At 32.7% G+C, this 22,138-nt stretch overlaps 1 protein-coding gene across 1 annotated transcript; it reads right to left on the minus strand.

Annotated features, from left to right (window-relative positions):
* Nucleotides 1-575: 575 nt before the first annotated feature.
* LOC132754807 (uncharacterized) lies at nt 576-13,789 on the minus strand. Its single transcript, XM_060745519.1, has 7 exons — nt 13,640-13,789; nt 9,519-9,631; nt 8,229-8,395; nt 7,196-7,320; nt 4,648-4,762; nt 3,949-4,088; nt 576-2,575 (listed from the first exon to the last, which is right to left on the minus strand). The coding sequence occupies exons 1-7, from the start codon at nt 13,665-13,667 to the stop codon at nt 2,511-2,513; spliced, it is 753 nt and encodes a 250-aa protein (XP_060601502.1). The 5' UTR covers nt 13,668-13,789; the 3' UTR covers nt 576-2,510.
* Between the last annotated feature and the right edge of the window lie 8,349 nt (nt 13,790-22,138).

The following is a 22,138-nucleotide window of genomic DNA, read 5'->3' on the forward strand; positions in this document are numbered from 1 at the left end:
ATATCAGTTGACATTGTTAATTTGACGATGTGACAACTCAGTGTTTCTATATAAGTTGTTTTATATCCGTGTAGACAACTTTGCAAGCACTTGGCCATTTTCATTAAAATATACTTCAAAAATAAAAAAATAAAAGGTTTTTAAACAACAATGACAAAAGTAAGGATTGAACCACTGATCTTTCATATATGAGGTTATCACTTTACCGACTGTGCCATTGCGGATGTGATGAGAACATATACATTATGAATTTTTAAACATTGGTTAAATACTGCCTATTAATTCTCGTAAGCTATACGGATAGAACCGAAGTGGAAACGAATATTCAAATAAGCGCTATAATGTATTCATTACTGACAGGTCAATAAAATCAGACTATACTTTCTAGCAAATAGTAAATTTAATCTATTTGAATAGATAAGAAACAAAAATAAAGGGAGCGATGACCTATTGGTCATTTCACAATATTTTACTTTTGGATACATTTTCACGATTTTCATGAAAATTAGCATGAATCTGGAGGCATGTCGCTTTAAACGAAATAATAATTAATGAAGAAAGACAAAATACAAAAGTCTTGGGTAAAATACGGTTTTTATTTCACACAGTTTCAGAAAGAAGAAAGAAGTTAAAATTTTTTAGTATAACATGAAACTATTAAAGCTTTAACCAAATAACATATAGTGATTCACATAAAGCCAAAAACAACCAGTCTAAAAAATGTTAGGATCTCGATTGAGTGGGTAAAACAACATAAAAACTTCAAACAATTTCACCGGTTAAAAATCTACAACCTTGTCTCTTTCAAAAAAATGATAAGGGCAATTAATGGACATTTTGATAATGATGAAATATGCATAGATAATATACATGTGTATTTTAGGAACGGGTCTTTGAAATTTACGAGGGTTATTCGAAAAGTTCTGATTCTTTCATAAAAACAGGAAAACACAATTGCTAAAGTATTTTCTTATCTCTCCAGTTGTCTTTTCTATGCCTTTTAGAGTAGTTCCCCTTTGGTATACGCAGATGACGCATTCACTTAAAGTAACCTAGATCAGGTTAAAAGGAACATCGGAAAACTTCTCCACTCAGTCTCATTTATGGGGAGAAGCCTTATTCATGTAGGCCTTCGAGATACAACCCTTGTAAACCCGTTTCAGAGCGATGATTTTTCTTGAAAAAAAATGTTTTAACCCGTTTCAAGACATCATCCCGATTAAACTTTTCGGCACGGAACATTTACCACAGGACCATGAGTATATAGTATAAAGTTCTTTCATTGCAATCCGCCTTTCAACAATAGTGGATGTTGACTGGTCCTTCCGAAGCCATTGTTATTTATTTGTATGGGTCTCTTTAGCTCAAAGTAGTATATCTGTAACCACCTTGAAAAGAGCGGCACCCATCTTTTACAAATCTTCCATAATTACAGATGGTTTTGTACTGGCGATAAGAAAAATGCCAGGTGTTTGTAATAACACCTACAGTAATAATTCAAAATGTGCATTTACTTCGAAACACAAGATTTGATTAAAAAAACACAACAGATGTCTATGAAAAGCTTAAAACAAATACAGTGACATTCGTGCAAATCAACAAATGAATTTTTATATATACAGAACGCATTAAGATCAGAGTTTTTTTAACAACCCTCATATCTTATTATAAAATTTACCTTTTTTTATGAAAATGCATACTCGTTTGTTTGTTTCGCTTTATTGTTGTAGTTGTTGTTGTTGTTGTTGTTGTTTTTAGCATTTTTCAGACATAACTAACGCACCAAATGACTGGTTCACATGAATTGTTAATGCTTAAACATTTCTTTATTTTGACTTTTGTCTAAATTATGGTGTTTAACTCAAACGGCGTCTTACTATAATATACTGAACGTAATTATCTGTGATTTCCAGAAGATCAAATTGCTTTTTTTTTAAATATGTAGCCTTAAATATATATACATGTAAATTGCCAAGAATGATTAAAGCTGCATGCCTCCATATTCATGCTATTTTTCAGAAAACAATTTGAAAAATAGTTTTAAAGTAAAATATTGTAAAGTGAACAAAAACGTAATTTACACATTACAGACGGCACTAACGATCCACGTAAATTACCAAAACAGAGGTCAAAATATGCAAAAATAGCCCTTACTGCGTTAGTCAACGTTAGAAATATAGTGATGATTTATACTGATAGACACTGCAAAACAGACGATAATTGCACATAATATATATATATGTTAATCATTACTTGTCTTAAACTCTTAAAACACTTATCTCAAGTTTGATTTTCTTGTCATATTATAGCTCATCTGGAAGCATGCAGATAAAAAACATAATATAAAATAACACATATTTGTTGCTTGGCTGTCAAAACGGACAAAACAATGTTCCAACAAATAATACTAATATGATATTGCAAACAAGAAAACAACAACAACTAAATACAGCATGATATATTACAAGAAAACCATAAAAGTAGTCCATAAATACAAACGAGAGAGGATTTTAAAGATAGTGTCGAATATCTGTTGATCTCTTCTTCCTGCCACTATTACTGGTTACGTCACACACTGTAAAAGATAAAGTAATATTTATGTTAGATATCTCATAGAAATCTGTGAAGGCATAGTACGTCACGCAGTGAGCAAACAATCTAAAAAAGATAAAAAAAAAAAATAAAGACAAGGCGCCAAATAACCACAATGCCTTAAAATATTTGGAAAATATAAACTCGAGAATTATTTTTTTGTGGCGGCCAACACATTAAACCCATGCGTCAAACAAGCGGCATATACGTGCTTGCTTATTTCAGTATATACTAGCTGATCGCTACTAATTCAGTAAATATTTTGAAATTGTCTTTAAAGATCCTGTATGTTTTGTGATTGATATTGTTACTGTGTGTATACCACACTTGCAAAAAACTATATATGTATATAATTATGCAAATAAAACAATTTTCAAACATCGAAGAATATGTAAAATGTGTACTGCAAACATTTGATAAATTACATGCATGTTTTTCTTTTAGGAAAAATTTGACTTAGAATTTATAGAAAATAAATTTCTAATTACCTCCCTTTATGTACATAAAATGTTATTTTGGGTAATATCTTTATAAATAATGCTTATTTGAACTTACAATATTGACAAATCTAAATTTGAGCATCATAATTATGAAATAAAACCATGAAAAATTTGTGTTACAGGATCTTTAAAGATCCTGTTTATTGTAATTAAACATGTTACAACACTTGATGTATATAATTAGTCTTCTATAACATTTTCAAATATCCAAAAATATGTTAAATATAAAGCAAATGTTTACACGTATTATAAGTAATCATTAAAATATATACATTCATTTCTTATTGAAAAATTGGCCTAGACTTTATCGAAAATAAATTTCTAATTACCTCCCTTTATTTACATGAAATGTAAATTCGGTAATTTCTTAACAAATAATGCTTTTTGGAACTTAAAATATTGATAATCTTCATTTATGATAAAAAATTGTAAAAAAATGAGTTACAGGATCTTTCGAATGATGGTTTTGCCCAGATTGGAACGTGGGCATGATAAGATTTTCTTTTTAATGCGTTTATTTTAAGGTCGCCGCCGGAAAGCCCATTTGGGCGACTGTACACTCAAGTCGGGCCATCCTAGAGCGTCCCGCCGAGATTTTTTCGTCGATTTTCTCCAGCTTTATTGGTGGAGGAAGACTCCAGGTGCCTCTCCGGGCATTATTTCAGGCACGAGCGGGCACCTGGGTAGAACCACCGACCTTCCGTAAGCCAGCTGGATGGCTTCCTCACATAAAAGATTTCGACCCGAGTGAGGATCGAACCTACAGCGATGAGGGACCTGTGATCTCAAGTCAGCGACCACTCGGCGACGGAAGCCCCCCATGATAAGATAGTGTGGTAAAATAAAATATATTTACTCTGAGGTGCATCATACGTCATCGTCCATCTCGGATCTGACAATGAAGGTGACTGGTTCCGGCACATATCGTCCAGTATCTTATCAAACGGAAGTTGCGTGAATGCATGTGGGCTATAAATACTCATTCGGGCGCCACTCCTGCAAATATTGATAGCAAATTTCATTTTTTGCCTTCTTTTATAAATCATAATAGACTTCTACAGCTAATATAACTTATTGCAATTCAGTGTATTTGTTTTTGAATCAATTTCTTATTCCGAAATCATAGAAACAAGCGTTTATATAATTTAAAGTTAGCAATTTTGTCTTATTTCATCAATATACGAAACTGTGGAACATATATATACTTGTTATTTTTGAAAAAAAAGTATTTAATTACGTTCTTGTAATACTTTGTGTGAAAAAAAAATCACCAATTGTCGAAACTTAGAAAATAGTAAACAAACAAAAACAAACAAAACAATTGGGAAAAGAAGAATCAAAGTAGCATTATATAGGCCTTTTACAGACCTTTCAAGGTCAGTAACTCTTATAAGATCCGGCTATTGTAAAAGAGAAGCATTTTTAAATTCTTAGTCATACAAACACTTCCATAAAAACTTCTAAGAACATCAAGAAGTCATATAATATGAATGAGACCATAAAGTGGTAAGGTGTCCTAACATAAGTAAATGAAATAAAAAATATATAATCTTACTTGCACCATTTGATGCCAAATTTGCCACCGTAAACAAGTTCAGTCTCTGGACAGTACCAATTTATCAAGTACTCCTCTGGGAACGAAGAATAAGATGTTCCCACATGAACTTCCACTGCAATTTTATAAGTGTGTTTAAAGTTTGTATGCCTACAATAGTTGTACTTTTAACGTCCTAATTTTACATATTTAAGTTTGGTTCTTAAGCAAGATCAAACAAATTAAATCAGTCACTTTCGAGTCCCCTTCCTCGAACTAAGAAGGACAGGTGTAATGTACATAAATATTCTTGACCAGAGCAGATCTCGAACCAACGATACCTGGTATGACCAAACGCCACCTTTTCACTCTACCACTCATCATGTGAGTATGCGTTGAAATATGGAACGCCAAATCATAGAATATATTGAACATTATCATTTGAATCGCTTTAATCAAGTGAACGAATCGTTGACCATCTCTACTTATGTCCAATCATTAGAAAATGTCTTTTAGTGTGTGCCATTACTTTGAAGACAGCTTTCAATCGACTATCGACGCATCAGTCAAAAAAATGCAAACTGTAAATACTTGGATATGTGATTGTCACAATTTAATTAAAATACGAATACAAGTTGTTGAGTGACAGACTTTAATATTTTAGCAGTTGAATTTCACATCTGTAAAACATGAATCAGTTATCTATATGCTTTAGGGCAAACTATATTGGCATGTAGACACCGTGTAGGAATCTAATGTAGTAAGTAGACAGCGTTAAGGAAGATGGTATGGTGGATAGACATCATTATAATACTGCACGTTTGTAACGTCGCTTTTCATTGGATAATCGTGACGTTTATATAGATTTATATAAAAGGGCTGCTGTCGATTCAAGATGAAATCTTACTTTTTTCTCTAAAAATGATGCTTGCTGTATTATAAATTCGTTATAAAGATCGTTGACAGGTTATATGGCCGTATATAAACGGCTGTTTGTAATATAACCCTCGCCTGACGGCTCGGTTATATTTACAAATAGCCGTTTATATAGGGCCATATAACCTGTCAACAATCTTTATAACTAATATTATTAGGACGGTATTAAAGTGTATAGACACCGTTAAGGAGGTAGTTAAGTTGGAAGACACCGTGATGGCCGCTAAAATAGAGGGTAGACGCCGTAATGTGTATAGACACCGTTAAGGATGTAGTTAAGTTGGAAGACACCGTGATGGCCGCTAAAATAGAGGGTAGACGCCGTAAAGTGTATAGACACCGTTAAGGAGGTAGTTTAGTGGGAAGATACCGTGATGGCCGCTAATATAGAGGGTAGACGCTGTTAAGTGTATAGACACCGTTAAGGACGTAGTTAAGTGGGAAGACACCGTGATGGCCGCTAATATAGAGGGTAGACGCCGTAATGTGTATAGACACCGTTAAGGAAGTAGTTAAGTGGGAAGACACCGTGATGGCCGCTAAAATAGAGGGTAGACGCCGTAATGTGTATAGACACCGTTAAGGAGGTAGTTAAGTGGGAAGACACCGTGATGGCCGCTAATATAGAGGGTAGACGCCGTAAAGTGTAAAGACACCGTTAAGGAGGTAGTTAAGTGGGAAGACACCGTGATGGCCGCTAAAATAGAGGGTAGAAGCCGTAATGTGTATAGACATCGTTAAGGAGGTAGTTAAGTGGGAAGACACCATTATGGCCGCTAAAATTGAGGGTAGACGCCGTAAAGTGTATAGACACCGTTAAGGATGTAGTTAAGTTGGAAGACACCGTGATGGCCGCTAAAATAGAGGGTAGACGCTGTGAAGTGTATAGACACCGTTAAGGAGGTAGTTAAGTGGGAAGACACCGTGATGGCCGCTAAAATAGAGGGTAGACGCCGTAATGTGTATAGACACCGTTAAGGAGGTAGTTAAGTGGGAAGACACCGTGATGGCCGCTAATATAGAGGGTAGACGCCGTAAAGTGTATAGACATCGTTAAGGATGTAGTTAAGTGGGAAGATACCGTGATGGCCGCTAATATAGAGGGTAGACGCCGTAAAGTGTATAGACACCGTTAAGGATGTAGTTAAGTGGGAAGATACCGTGATGGCCGCTTATATAGAGGGTAGACGCCGTTAAGTGTATAGACACAGGTAAGGACGGTAGTTAAGTGGGAAGACACCGTTATAGCCGCTTATATAGAGGGTAGACGCTGTTAAGGACGGTATTAAAGTGAATAGACACCATTAAGGACGGTAGTAACAATGGGCAGAAACCGTTATGGACACTAATATAGTATTAGTGGGTAGACACCATTAAGGACGGTAGTACAGTGAATAGATAACGTTAAGAACGAAAATATATTGAGTAGACACCGTATAGGACAATAGTATAGTGGGTAGACACCGTTAAGGACGGTTGTAAGTAGGTAGACACTGTTAAATAGAGGTAGACACCGTGAAATACAAATATTTAGTATAATGTCATCAATCGTATATTGTGAAAATACAATTGGCATTAAACGGAGAGGGCGAAGACAATGAAGAAAATGTTTGTGGGCCATTACCATACATACCTTTAGGATAGACGGAATCGAACTTAAAACTCATTCTCATCCCTCTTCTAACAATGGTTTCAAATGTGATTCTGCCGAATTCACATTTTCCTGTATTATCCGGAAAAAGTGGATTATATGGAATCCTGCAATGAAAAACCACACCGTTTGGTCGGAAAACGGGACAACGGATAACACACATGACTATAGCCGTACTATAAATTAGTACAACTAGCACCCTGCTCTTGTGTTTTCTTTAAAAATCAAGTTCACACTTTCAAAGCCTAACTATATGAACGGTCACAAATTTGGAGTAAAAACAATCCAGGAATTGCGGGTTCGAACCCTGCTGCAATAGGTCACGGCACCAGTTTTCCTCATATTACATCAGTACTGACCATATTACATCAGTACTGGCTAGTTCAAGGTGATTAGAGATATGCCTCTAGCTTCGAGCGTAAATATATAATATTTAAACTAACCTTATTAAATAAGAATAATTTAAAAAGAATGTATCGGTAACATATAAACCACACACTCAGAGTTGAAGCAATATGATGATTTCTATGATATTGTTGACAATATTGTCCTGATAATGATTAATTTTCGGAAGGTGTTTCGTATGTTTCCATTATAAGGTACAATTTACCCATTGACTTTCAATGATACACAAGTAGTTCTTTTTCAAGCTATACATATACCGTTATACCATATTTTAAAATCCGTAAGATTTACTTCGGAATCCGATAATTACCAACGAAAAGTCATTGAATATTCAAATGTTTCAGGTCAAAATTGCCAACCTATTTACCGGTATTTAAACACTACATACATGTACATACATGTATACAATTTACTATCAAATTCGTGCCCATTTACACATAAAAAAAAAGATTCAAGCAATTAAATAATGTATGAGTTTTAATTACATTTTTAATTACATCATAATTATGACACGTGCACGAAGAATGGTTCAATTTATTTACTACTAGCGTAGGTTTTACCGTTTGCAGCTTTACAGTTTTATGGAAAGGGCCGAGAAGTTAACGCTTACCATCCAGCATAGTCGTTTATAAATCTTCCAGGAAACGGCACGGCTTCTTCCATTATCCATCGAATTGATGTTTTTCTCAAAATAGGCAATCCAGATGGTTTTAACGCGGCAGGGTCCATGCTGAACACTTCATAATATACTTTTGATACATTTTGCTCACCTATAACCTAAAACGAGATAGTACCTGTGATTATTTTTGGTTTATAAATAAATTGTAAATAAAATGAACTAATCTGGCGCGCTTTCGTGCATTATTACTGACACGTTCCGTGTTATGTCGTCCCTGTTCAAGCTGTATACTCAATTTATCTTTTAAACTCCGGACCTAACTGTGTCTGGTATTATCTTGTATTATCTGATTAAGCTTAAAAAATTATCATTTTTATTTCCCAAAAGATTTTTATTTTTGATGTAAAAAAAAAATCCAAAACGTTATTATGTTGCCATAAACCTTAGTTATCTATCGCTTCTTTTACATTTTGGCATATACATGTAGTATAGTAATACTGACTGTTATTAGTATTATTTTTAAGTAAAAATATTACTTTGTTTATATTTTCCTATCTTTAAAAAATCATGTCCATGGCTGTTTTCTTAAGGGGATAATATTATGAAACCATAAATACTTGAAGGATGATTAAACACATGTTTATTTTTCTACTGAATGAACTCTTCTTATATCCCTGAGACTTAAAGGCTTAAATTTTCAGAAAACTAATACATATTTATGTCCGTCCGTTTTTGAAAGTGCACACGGTGTTAATCACGTGTCGAAAGAAGCACCAAATGTGAAATAATTTGTCACAAAAGAAACAAAATATAAATGAAGTGCTATGTTGATTTCAATAACAATACTAAATCATTATAAATGTATTAATAGTCAAAGAAAAGCAACAGAAGAAAAGATTTTCATGTATAAGACCAATGAGTTACTTTTTGGAAACTGCCAAAATTAAAAAAGTTTTCGAGAAATATCAATTTAAGTATTTCTGGGGCTTAATGGGCCTTTAATGTGTCTATAATATGTAAAACTACATGTCTGTATGAACATTTATCATTTGTTGTAGACATGTTACATGTTGATAATTCATGCTTATATATTAAACTGAATTTGTCCATAAGGGAATGTCTTTTATACAATACATAACTATATTGTTTTTTTTATTTATCAATATTTGTAATACTTATGAAAAATGCCTATTGTAGACCATTCCATTTTAAGACAATCGACTTATTAATTGTATGTTACGTTTATTATAAAAAAGAGTAATTATAAAAGAATTGACTTACTGCCCGTCGAAGTTGTTCGAACGTAAGTGGGTCTCTGGGATAGTTCGCACAATCCGGTGTGGTACAGAGTGGTGTAGCCAATGTGTCCAACATAAGACATGTCACCACAAAACCTGAATAAATGAACATAAATAAAAACATCAAATTATCTGATTCAGATGTATGACGTTCTGCCCATCAACACAGTGAGCTCAATGCTTAAAGATGTTCACGAACCATGTTCCCTCAAATTTGAAAAGACACCACCCAAGTGGAGCCGAACATGTTTTGTTTACTTGTAAACAATGATTTAACTTTTGTTTATGTTATTTATAGTCGGTTATAAAAGCTCCTAGAGCTTATGTTGTACTGTTGAAAACTTGCTGACTTGAAATAAAACTTATCTTATCTTATCTTATCTTATCTTATCTTATCTTATATACGATGTTGAGTATGACGTCATTAAGCATAAAGATGCCTGGTGAATGTAGCCAATACCATAATTTTAATATAAAGAGATATATATTTATAGATATTATATATAATTTTAGCTCTGTTTATCGTTCAGGTTTCTTTTTTAATTAATATTTTTACTTAAAATGACCTTTTATAGTATTTACCACGCGTCTGAACGCGCTAAAATTGACAATCGGATCACCTCGGCGATTATTCCTAATAATTAACCGAAACTTGACGGTAAGAGACGAGGAGGTGCGATTTTAAAATTCATATATTTTGCGAAAATAACTCGTCGGAAAGCAAATAAGGAACAAAATGAAACATGACTTTTAAAATATTACTCCACCTCAAATTCATGTAAAATTTTCAAAAAATAATAAAATGAATGTATTATACAACGTTTACTGCCCACTCGAGAGTTCTAGTTATCATAAAATTAATTATAGTGTTTAACAATCCCTTCTTCGACTATCATGATATTTGGAAAAACATAATTTTTCCATCCCACGGTCTTTTCTTATTGTTAGAAGTGTAAATCTATTCTTATTGTTAGAAGTGTAAATCTATTATATACTAGGTGTAAAGCGGGTGTCGTTCTTAGAACTATTACACCCTTAAAACAAATCTGCGTTTTCTGTGAAGAAAGATCACTATAAAATCAATGTTGAGCGTTGTATATAATAAATATTGACCAGAGTCGATTCTGACTATACAGTAAGTAGTTCAATGTCCGGTTATTGTAAACGAGGTCACTGTCCTGCTGACCCGACATTTTCCTTCAGTTTATGTATGTAGAAAGTTTGCCGTGACCTTAACCTGACCAGCATGACTTATATCCTAGAGTTCATGGCTTGTAAGGCCAATGTTACACCAAACGTCAGTCAATTCTCGTGTGGTTCGTCGACCGATATTTAGGAGCGCTGATTATGCTAGGCTCTCATTATTATCATGTATATTTCGTTTAACGCTGATTACTGTTTAAAAATTAGTTGGAGTCTGTAGAGAACAAAAAACTTATCATGGTCACAGATAATATTACATACAATATTAAGCTCCATGTAATGGTTACGTTTGAGTGTTATTTTTTTCTCATTAAAAATTAAACAATTGGGAAATGTTCTATATATTGTGGAAGTGGGGGGGGGGGGCATTCAGATGGTGGACAATTTTGGCGCCAATACAAATACTGCACTGACCAGGTCGTATGTGGTACTGGCATGACATAAATTCTGTCTATCTTCTATCCCCCACTGCCCCAGAAACCTCGCTTGGATTAGGGACCGGGTATAGACTATATATAATGCAATTCCTTGTGCATACGACTTTTGAATTTCTTAAAGGGACTTTCTTTTTTTGTGGGAGTTTTTGGGGTCATGTCCATGTTATATAGCACGATACTAGTGACGAACGATGACTAATCACTTTTGGTTGTATCATGGTTATAACATATGGAGGTTTAACCGTTTTTGATATTCTGATAACATTGTAATAAAAACTGTTTGAAGCCTCACGGTTTCGTGATGTAGGGTAACTTTGGGAAATTATGTCAGTTAAGTACACTTAGTACACTTCATTTATACAACATGAATATTAGATACGTGAACTAAAATTGAAAAAGGTAGAGGGTTCACGGTACAATGGTTGAAACGAGATGGGTTTCATTCAAAGGCCAATTACATTGATAATAATGATAGCTATGTAAAAAGAATGTATCTTACGAAATTGGACACCCCGTTGAATAAAATAAATTGACATTTAAGTATACTGGTATGTGAAATGTCAGTGACTTTATAAACTTTTAATATAACAGTAGAAAATATATGTGAGATTTTAACACGACTTGACCCTCATGATTGACACAAAATACCCGACCTGGCACATTAAAAATAAATGTGAATAAATGAATATAAATAATTAAATTATTTTTTAATTAATTATTTATTTAAGATAATAATAATAATAACAACAGTAATAATAATAATAATAATAATAACGTAATAATGATGATGATGATAATTAATTAATTAATTAATTAATTAATTAATTAATTAATAGATAAATAATAAATAAATAATTGATCTTGCGGTATGTATGTATGTATGTATGTATGTATGTATGTATGTATGTATGTATGTATGTATGTATGTATGTATGTATGTATGTATGTATGTATGTATGTATGTATGTATGTATGTATGTATGTATGTATGTATGTATGCGTGTGCGTGTGCGTGTGCGTGTGCGTGTGCATGCATGCATGTATGTTGCCTGCTGCCTGGCATGGCATGGCATGGCATGGCATGGGTGAATGGATGGATGGATGGATGGATGGATGGATGAGGATCCATCCGCCTGTTAAGAACAGAAAGGTGATAATTACCTCCTAGCAATTTCCCCAGCCAAAAGTAGGTCACTGCACGGAGGCCAAAGACAACCTTAATGTACAATAACCTAAGCCAATATAACATGAGGCAGACCAGATACAATAGATACAACAAAGAACTAATTTTATCAGATAAAATGCGTATGAGCCCATTTTTTAATAATTTGGCGGCCATCTTGGTGGCCATCTTGGATTTCTCCAAACGTCTTATGATTTAACATGTCTACCTACAATTTTTGTAAACTTGAAATATGTAGATTTACATTTGTATAAACACAAAATGTTCGCAAGGACTGCTGCACTAAGTCGCTAAATTATCAGCAGATGATACGGAAGCGAAAAGGGATATAAAAAAACATTTAAAATAAGACTTTTGACTTTGTTACTTTTTTCTGTTTAATAATTTCATGATTGTGAGATAGCTTTTGTACGTTTGTAATTTTCTTTAAGAGATGACAAAATATTTTTCCTCATGTCTCCCCTGCGCTCCCATATAAACTAGACTTTATAGACTTACGTTAGTATAATGGTAAAATATAGTTGCTATGCCAACACTAGGGTAAAATTACACAATAACCATAAAATAAGATCCTACAAAAGTTTAGAAATTTTCATTTAAATAATCAAAAAAGTATTGTATTATATCATAGACGAAAATTATACAACAGTTCTTTAAGTTCTGTTCTTTTTTTTACTAAAGGCATTGTCTGTTTTTTTTGCTTGTATGTTTATTTGTTGTTGTTTTTTCAATAACAATCACGGATACACATCATTGCATCCGTGATTTTGTAGTTATAACTGAGTGTAATTACTCGACCGATATGCTTCTGTCAAAAAGTAAGTCAAGAAATATTATGTCTTATTTGGAAATTGTTATATTTAAACTCAATATCAATCGCATTCAAGAAAACAACGAATCATTCAATTTCACTGAGAAAAGGTTTTTAAAGGCAAAATTCAATCTAAATGGTAAATGTAATATTATGTAAAATATTTATTTCACTTGTAGCTATCCCTATCCGGTAAAACATGAAGAAGATCTATGCACATAAAACATAATATTTTGTTTACTTCACTTCAATCTCAACTCACATTAGATAATTTAACTATCAAATATGAAACTTTTAACGTAAAAAATATCGACATACAGTGACCTATTTACGTTACCCTTTAGTAATCAATAAATTCATAACTTGTATATGAAATCCATTTTAAAAGACACCTTAAGACATTATTCAATTATAAAAAGAGTACCATAAAATTTTCATTAGATAAATTAGATTTATAAGTAAACACTTACCGACACTAAGAGTTAACCTCATTTTCATTTAGCAAGTTAATTCGTCCTGGGTGTTTGTTTATAATGCAAATTCTCCGTGCGCGTTCGTTTATATACGTATATCCTCCTGGGTAAATGGGACGTAACGTTTTAAACCACTCCTATTCAATTGGGTATAATAATTATAGTACCACCCAGTTTATGAGGTCTGTTGTTCTATTACTCTATTTTGGGTATCATTGTTTTAGAGTTTGAATCTTTTTTTTTCAGTATATAATTTTTAAAGGAACTTTGATAAACTGGCTACGCGTTAAATTTTGTAATGGTGCCTTGATCAATTTAGTTTTGTAATTGCGCCGTTCTTATCGAATTTAATTTTGTACATTCAAAAATGAAAAGATTTCATACCATACAAAATATAATTTCAGCAAACTTCTAATGTACAAAAATGAAGATTTTTTTTCAAGATTTTGTTTTGATACCTTTCCGGCTGCATTGAAACTATTAATACTTTTCTTTAACTAAATGGCATTCATTAGTATGAATTTGGATTCATTTTACCTTTCTTTAACTAAATGTCATTCATTAGTATGAATTTGCATTCATTTTACTTATTTGAGGAGTGATTTATTAATAATCCGTACATAACCTTAACCTTAACGACGGCTTATTTTTTTTCTAAGTACAATGTATTAATTTATAATGAATACATTACCTGTTTGACAGAGTTGACGCTATTCATTCATTCATTCATTCATTCATTCATTCATTCATTCATTCATTCATTCATTCATTTTACCAACACTCATTGGCATAAGAGTGAACAAACAAACACTACAACATATGGTAATAATATAAACATGGCAAAAAAGGTAAATAAGTAGATAAGGAAGATGTCTTAATGAAATTTCAGCATTATTGCTTTAACAAACATCGCAAGATTAAATAAAGTATTTCTGTTATCAGTACACATTTAATCCTGAAAATTTAAAATACTAGGAAACCTTGAAAAGTAATTACTGATATACATGTCCTTGTGTCTTTCATAGGTAAAATAACTACATTGAAATATAATGAAATTCATCACCTATTTCTTGCTGGTTACAATGTGAGCAGGTTCTATTTTCTCCTTCAATATCAAAATAGCGACCCTTCTATGAAGGTTTGAACTGAAACATCAAAACTTATACAAAAAGAATTTGCTAGATTTTAAAATATTCAAGAAAAAAATTGCAACACATCTTATAGAGGATTTTATAGTAAGAACACTGGCTATTGAACAAAATGAATTTAATTCCGAAACCGTCAAATTGATGGTGTGTACCGTAATTTATTCACTTTGCATTGCCAATTTTATGTGCTATTTAATTAACCGTTTGCATTATTTTTTATATAGATTCATGTTATTTTGACGTAGCCATATTCTGTAAAAATTGCCAAAGATGCCGCTACTAAATAATTGATTGATTGATTGAGAGTTGGAGGAAGACCTCAATTTCTCCAAGCAAAATCTCCGACTTCCTGATAACCCACTTCACTAGAAAATAATCCAAAGTCTCCGGAGGAATTCGAACCAATAGCTGTTGATTCGTAGAAATAATAATTCGGTCAATGAGCCGCATTTTTTTTTCTTCATCGATATGTGCCTCTTTCAGGCGTATTTATAATATAGGTTTGTTGGCTATTTAACGAAATATACATGTCAAAATGTTCCAGGCATTTCATCATCAATACAAAAAAAGTATGGTTTTAGAATCTCCTTTTGCAGAGTATTTATTTTCAGTGAGGGCACAGAGTTTCGATAGGGCGTGGTTTCAAACCCCCAGAGGTGGCAATATTTCTTCTTATTTTTTTGTCTTTCTTCTTCTTTTTGATTGGCTATAGATTTTGATTCTGTTTTCTTTTTTTTTAATATAATAAATCTGACATTAAGAGAAAAAAAATTTATGCATAATTTTTACTGTGAATTATGTGAAATTGGATAGGGTAACAACTTAAAATGATTTTACTTTGAACTTTCTTTATATTTTTTCACAAATCTTTAGATTTGTATCAAAATAATTATTATAAAATAATATTTTGATGCCCCCATTTTTTATGACAAAATCTAACAGGTTTTCTTACCCATTCCTCTTCTTATTTAATGTAAAATCTCAATAAACAAAACAAATAAGTTCATAGACATTTGTCATTGGTTTTATTTGTAGTAATTAAAAAACTATGGTTCTATATAAGTACTTTTCAACTAAGAAAAATATGAAAGTAGTAAAACTTTTATTCACTTAACGATAACATAATTATTCTTTGTTTTTTTGTTTTGTTTTTTATAAAACTGATACAAAAGTTATACTGGTAAACTTTTGTATTTTTTTTGTATTTATGTCCATGATATAACTTACAGTTTATAAATTTATTTAAAGTTTTAAATGCCTTTTTTAAAAAATGTTAATTATACATGCATTACCTTAATAAGATAAATAAGTGTTGGTATAACAGTTTTCAGTCTAAAATAGTTTAAATTATGGACGTACATTTTATAAACGAGGGTTGGAAAAAAATGGGTCAATTTTAAGCAACATAATAAAATTGACGGCAGTTTTTTTTTGCCAGGCGACGGATTCATTTAATTGAAATAATCTTTTTATTTAGCATGTTAAAGACAAAATAACATTTTTCTTGTTCTTTTTTGTTAATAAATTTGATCACAATGATGTAGTACATATAGTTCAATTGTCATTAATCTATGATTTAATTTAGAACATTCATCACTTTTAAAACTTCAGAATCACGCGACAATGAAAACTAGGCCATATTATGATAGATTAGGAAATATCTAGACCAGATGTAAAAATTGTTATAAAATATATGGCGTTCAGTCCTCGCCATGTGAGGTTATTTGTTTGAGGGCGTTGGCTGGAGACAGGGACACATTTAATATTGTTACATATATTTCTAAGCAGTCAACAAAAGTATGATGTTTAACTGACAAATAATGTTTCAATGCACGAATTCCTTGTAGAACGAACACTACAAAAAGTGAATTTTCATTGTATTTAAACTTTGAAAAGAAATATGTATATATATACATCAGAGTTACTACAACACCTACTACATAATATAACATAACATTTTGTATTGGAAGTTAGTGTAAAAGTTAAATATAAACAATTTTATATGGCCATTTTATATTTCAAAAGAATCAGATGATTACTTACAAAGTTATTAACAATATTCAGTATCTTCCATAAAAATAGAATTTAATGGCTACTGAGTAAATATCAAACTTGCAGCATCTGCAATATCTATCAGTGTTTTCATAGATATATTTCCCAACTAGAGGAAATCTTTTTAATAAAAAATTTGTCATCATAAAAGTGATGAGACTAGTTAACACATCATAATCTGAGTAAGGCGATAAAACACTATACGTGACTCAAGTGGACTACAGCTGTACTCATTCTGTTTTAACATAAACATTTGTTAGCTTTATCCCAAGTAGTCTCAAATTATTCTTTCTTTTTATGAGTCCAAGAACTACTTGTAATCTTTTATTTATAAGTCATATGCTATATAATGTACATAAGTATGTATGTAGAATAAAATGAGCCGTGTCACGACAAAACCAGCATAATGCATATCAGGATCCATGCTGTTCGCTATCAGTTTCTCGACTTGTAAAAGGGTTGGTAAGCGAACAGCATGGATCCTGATTAGACTGCGCGGATGCGCAGGCTGGGCTGGATCCATGCTGGTCGCAAACCGATTATGTTGGTTTTGTCGTGGCGCGGCTCAAATAAATGGCTATAAAGTCGCCGTCTTCATTGTCGTCACCACCCATCCTACCGCATATACAGTATGACCATGTTTAACTTCGTCGACACGTGCTAGTGTTTAACTTACTTTTTTTGCATTCTCAATCTACGAAGTTCACATACCCTTAAATATCAAAGACACTATTTTGGGAGTACAAGGACAATGAATACAAAGAATGTTAACATGGCATGCATTATCAAAGCATTTTTTCTTTCGAATATTAAAGTTTTAAACCCCCTACCACGTATTTAAAAGGTGAATAACCTGTATCGCAATTGTATTTTATGCATTTTAAAGTTGAATATCCTAAACAAGTTGTTAAAAATATAGGACATAGTTTGATACACATAAAACATAGTGTATAACAAGATACGAGAGATATTCCGGGTGGGTGATCACGGCGGACATTGAACTACGGTTACCTTTATATAACATTTTAAACTGTTAGTTTTTTTTTTGTGTTCAGTCGTCTGCTTTTCTGCTGTCTCATAGTATAAAACGTGACTATAGAATAAGGTTAATGTGACGTTACCTTATTTCAAGGGCAAAGCCAAATCTATATAATAGCAAGGCGTACATTCTCACAAGTATAAAAAGAAACAAAATCAGTGACTTACGTAATAATTAATGTGCTTAATCAAAATCGTTACTTTCCGGCAAATAATTAGGGGAACAAACAAACAACTTAACTTGACTGAACTAACTGAATTGAACTGAACTGGACAAACAACAAACAAACAAACAAACAAACAAACAAACAGACAGACATACAAGCCTAACTAACTAACTAACTAACTAACTAACTAACTAACTAACTAACTAACTAACTAACTAACTAACTAACTAACTAACTAACTAACTAACTAACTAATTAACTAACTAACTAATTAACTAACTAACTAACTAGCTAACTAACTAACTAACTAACTAACTAACTAACTAACTTACTAACTAACTAACTAACTAACTAACTTACTTACTTTGACTTGCCTTGCCTTGCCTTACCTAACCTTACCTTATCTTATCTTACCTTACCTTCTTATTTACTTTCTTACTTACTTACTTACTTACTTACTTACTTATTTACTTATTTACTTACTAGTAACAAACGATATTTAATTTTAGCACAAGCAGTATATATACGGGCCAAAACATAATTTCCCGGATGAAACTACTAAAAACAATTTTCAAGGTTTATTTACAAATCGTTTTTAAGATCGTTAATACTAAAGCTATCTTATTTGAAATGCTCTTTGAAATGCCCGGTTATTGACATAATCTATGGTGTATTTATAGAAATTTAGAAACTGTCAATTTATTGGTGAACTAGCCAAGGTCAAATAGAAGACACACATACAAATACTCATATCAAGTTTCGTAAGGAATTTAATAAGTCAATAAATATATATGGCCTCAATATTTATAAAAATGGTAAATTTGTAAAATGTAGCCTTTTTCTGATATACAAATTTATCGGAAGTACGACACATGTTGTACACTCAATGACATGAATATAAAATCATATTCAATCAAAATTAACGAGATGCCAATCGCATCTTCTCGGCCCTTTTCGTCATATTTCGAATAACTTAGGACCTCAAACACAATAGTAAGAAATTAAGAATACACAGAACGGTCTAATCTACGCTAATAAACTAAATATGTTAACAATTTTAAATGGCTCTCTTTATTACGGTGTTCCGTTTGGCCAATCGTGATTTTTTATTTTGTCTGTACCCATGATGCACGATGGTACGATGGTACGATGATGAAAACGCGATGGATGATGGTGAAAACGCGATGGATGATGGTGAAATCCTGGTTTAGCATCAATTTGGGTACTTTTATGAATATATATTTTGGTCCTAGTTTTGATGAACTTCACTTATGTCCACCCCCACCCCCCAAAAAAGGATAAAATTTAATAATTTAATTTCCTTTCCTAGATTATGTGTAAAAGATGATTACGTAATAAACTCCGAGATAAATTGAAAATCTTATTTTTGTGCTATTCCTAACCTGATTTGTGTTTGGGCCATTTTTCAGAATGAAAGTAATTATGTAATTGTTCTGACAAAACAGAGAGAGTGAATTATCTTTAATTTAGTACACAAAATATTGGTCTAGACATCAAATCTTCAGACATGTCAAATCAATAAAAAAATAAATAATAAACCCCTCAGTGTAGTTTCATTAATCTTTCGTGAACATGAGGGCAGCTGTTTAGGAAACACATGTGGACATGAGGGCAGCTGTTTAGGAGACATATGTAGACATGAGGGCAGCTGTTCAGGAGACATATGTGGACACCAGGGCAGCTGTTTAGGAGACATATGTAGACATGAGGGCAGCTGTTTAGGAGACATATGTAGACATGAGGGCAGCTGTTTAGGAGATATATGTGGACATGAGGGCAACTGTTTAGGAGACATATGTGGACATGAGGGCAGCTGTTTAGGAGACATAATTATGTGGACACGAGGGCAGCTGTTTAGGAGACATATGTGGACACGAGGGCAGCTGTTTAGGAGACATATGTAGACATGAGGAAAGCTGTAAGGAGACATATGTGGACATGAGGGCAGCTGTTTAGGAGACATATGTGGACATGAGGGCAGCTGTTTAAAGGAGACATATGTAGACATGAGGGCATTTTGTACCAATTAAAGATAAGCATAAAAAATATGTCAAAACCTTTACAAAAAGGAGATATAGATTTAATTTACTTGCATTTTTATTGAAATACTAGTTGAACGTGAAAAGTTATATTTTTTGTTTAGGTTTTACATCGCGCCAACATAGTATAGGTCATATGACGACTTTTCAGGTTTAGTGGTGAGGGAAGACCTCAGATACTCTTTACCGCATTTCCGGTATTTCAGACACGAACCGACACCTGAATAGAACTACCGACGTTCCGTAAGCTAGCTGGATAGCTTCCTCACATGAAAGAATCCAAATTCCCTGTCGGGATTCGAACCCACCGTAGTGAGGAGCACGTGGTTAGAAGTCAATGACCTTAACCACTCGTCCACGGGCTGAGCATTGATGTTAAAAATATAAAAACGATTATTTTATAACATTTTGTAATCTATACCATGTTGGAACAGAAAGTGACCTTCCTTTGACGTCACTACACAGTCAATATAGACCACCAAGGCTCTACATTGTTAACACAGAAACTTAACATCTCTATCATTTAAAATGGAATGTTCCAATAATGAAGGGTAGACTAGTCCATTTCATGAAATTTAGGAGGTTAAAGGTTAACATACTATATCACTTATTATGTTAATCCAATCGTAACTGTAAAGTTCATTATTCTATAGACGATAACTGATTAACCTTGGGATATTTCATTAACGATATCATTTTTTGTGAGTAACGAAATACAGTAAATAAAAGTCACTGACTTTTGCCCCTATGTGAACTTATCATTTTTTCTTACTTTAGTTGAAATCAAGACATAAAAACATGATTTTTATGAACTTTGAATTTACTTGATGTAGTGAAATATAGCAAAAGCTTCAACGATGACTCAACATTTCAATTTAAAAACGAAACAATCCTAATGACACAGCGACAATTCTAATTTAAGAATGACGGAAAAGAGCCGATAGATAACGGCTTGATAACAATAACTCAATAAATATGTTAACAATTTTTCTAGGGCTCATTGTTTATGTTCTGACATTCTCAAACATTTATCGAATTATAAGTATGATAAAAAACCAACTGAATAATAGGGATAATAAACACCTTGAAAACACTTTGAACTGATTTTTTAAAACATAACATTTGAGTGTGGTTAACGCGTAGGACTAATAACCTTAGGACTGCTGACCGCGTGCCATAGGTTAAAACCCTGTCAGAGGCAAGCCGTTGTTTCCTTGAGACAAGAAACTTTACATTCATTGCTAAGTACTGGTTGGTTCCAGGAACGGATTCGAGGGTGTTTCAATAGGCTTATAGTTTCCAACACAATCGGATTAAAATAAATTCGTATAAACTAAACTAAACATAAGAGTTATTTATTTTAGCTTACCTGAGGACAAAGTGCCCAGAGATGAGCTTTGTACATAACGCCGTTTAACAGCGCTGCTTTAAAAACATAGTCAGCAAAAACAGCACCTGTTATGTGACATTTTGGCCGCATAGTCAAAGCCAATTTAGACATATAGTTATCCAAAATTACACTTACACACTACACCCTAATCATATTCATCATCTTAATCAACAACATCATTTCTTCTACCACCGTCATCATCACAATTACAATCATCATCGTCATCACTACCATCATCACCATTAAAATCATCCTCATTACAAAAATTACTACCACCATTATCATAACCACCACGTCCATCATCATCACCAGCACTTTCATCATAACCATCACTATCATCATCATCATCGTCATCATCATCATCATCATCATCATCATCATCACTACCGCCACTATCATTATCACCTATATCACACCCACCACCACCACAATTGTCTCTATTATAATCATCGTTTATGTTAAGATATAAGAACCCCAACTGCAGCTTTACTATAAATGGTTGAAATTCATCCTTTTTATGCGGCAAAAAGGTACATTTGCGCCACAAAAAATAAACATGTGAGCTTGAAATGTTGAGCGTTGCCGCATAAACATGGTCGACCTTGTGATGCATAGAAAATAAACGCAGTATTTAAATTGAC

This window comes from Ruditapes philippinarum, unplaced genomic scaffold, assembly GCF_026571515.1.
Source record: "Ruditapes philippinarum isolate M1 unplaced genomic scaffold, ASM2657151v2 ctg2077_1_1_1_1, whole genome shotgun sequence".
NCBI classification, from domain to species: Eukaryota; Metazoa; Mollusca; class Bivalvia; order Venerida; family Veneridae; genus Ruditapes; species Ruditapes philippinarum.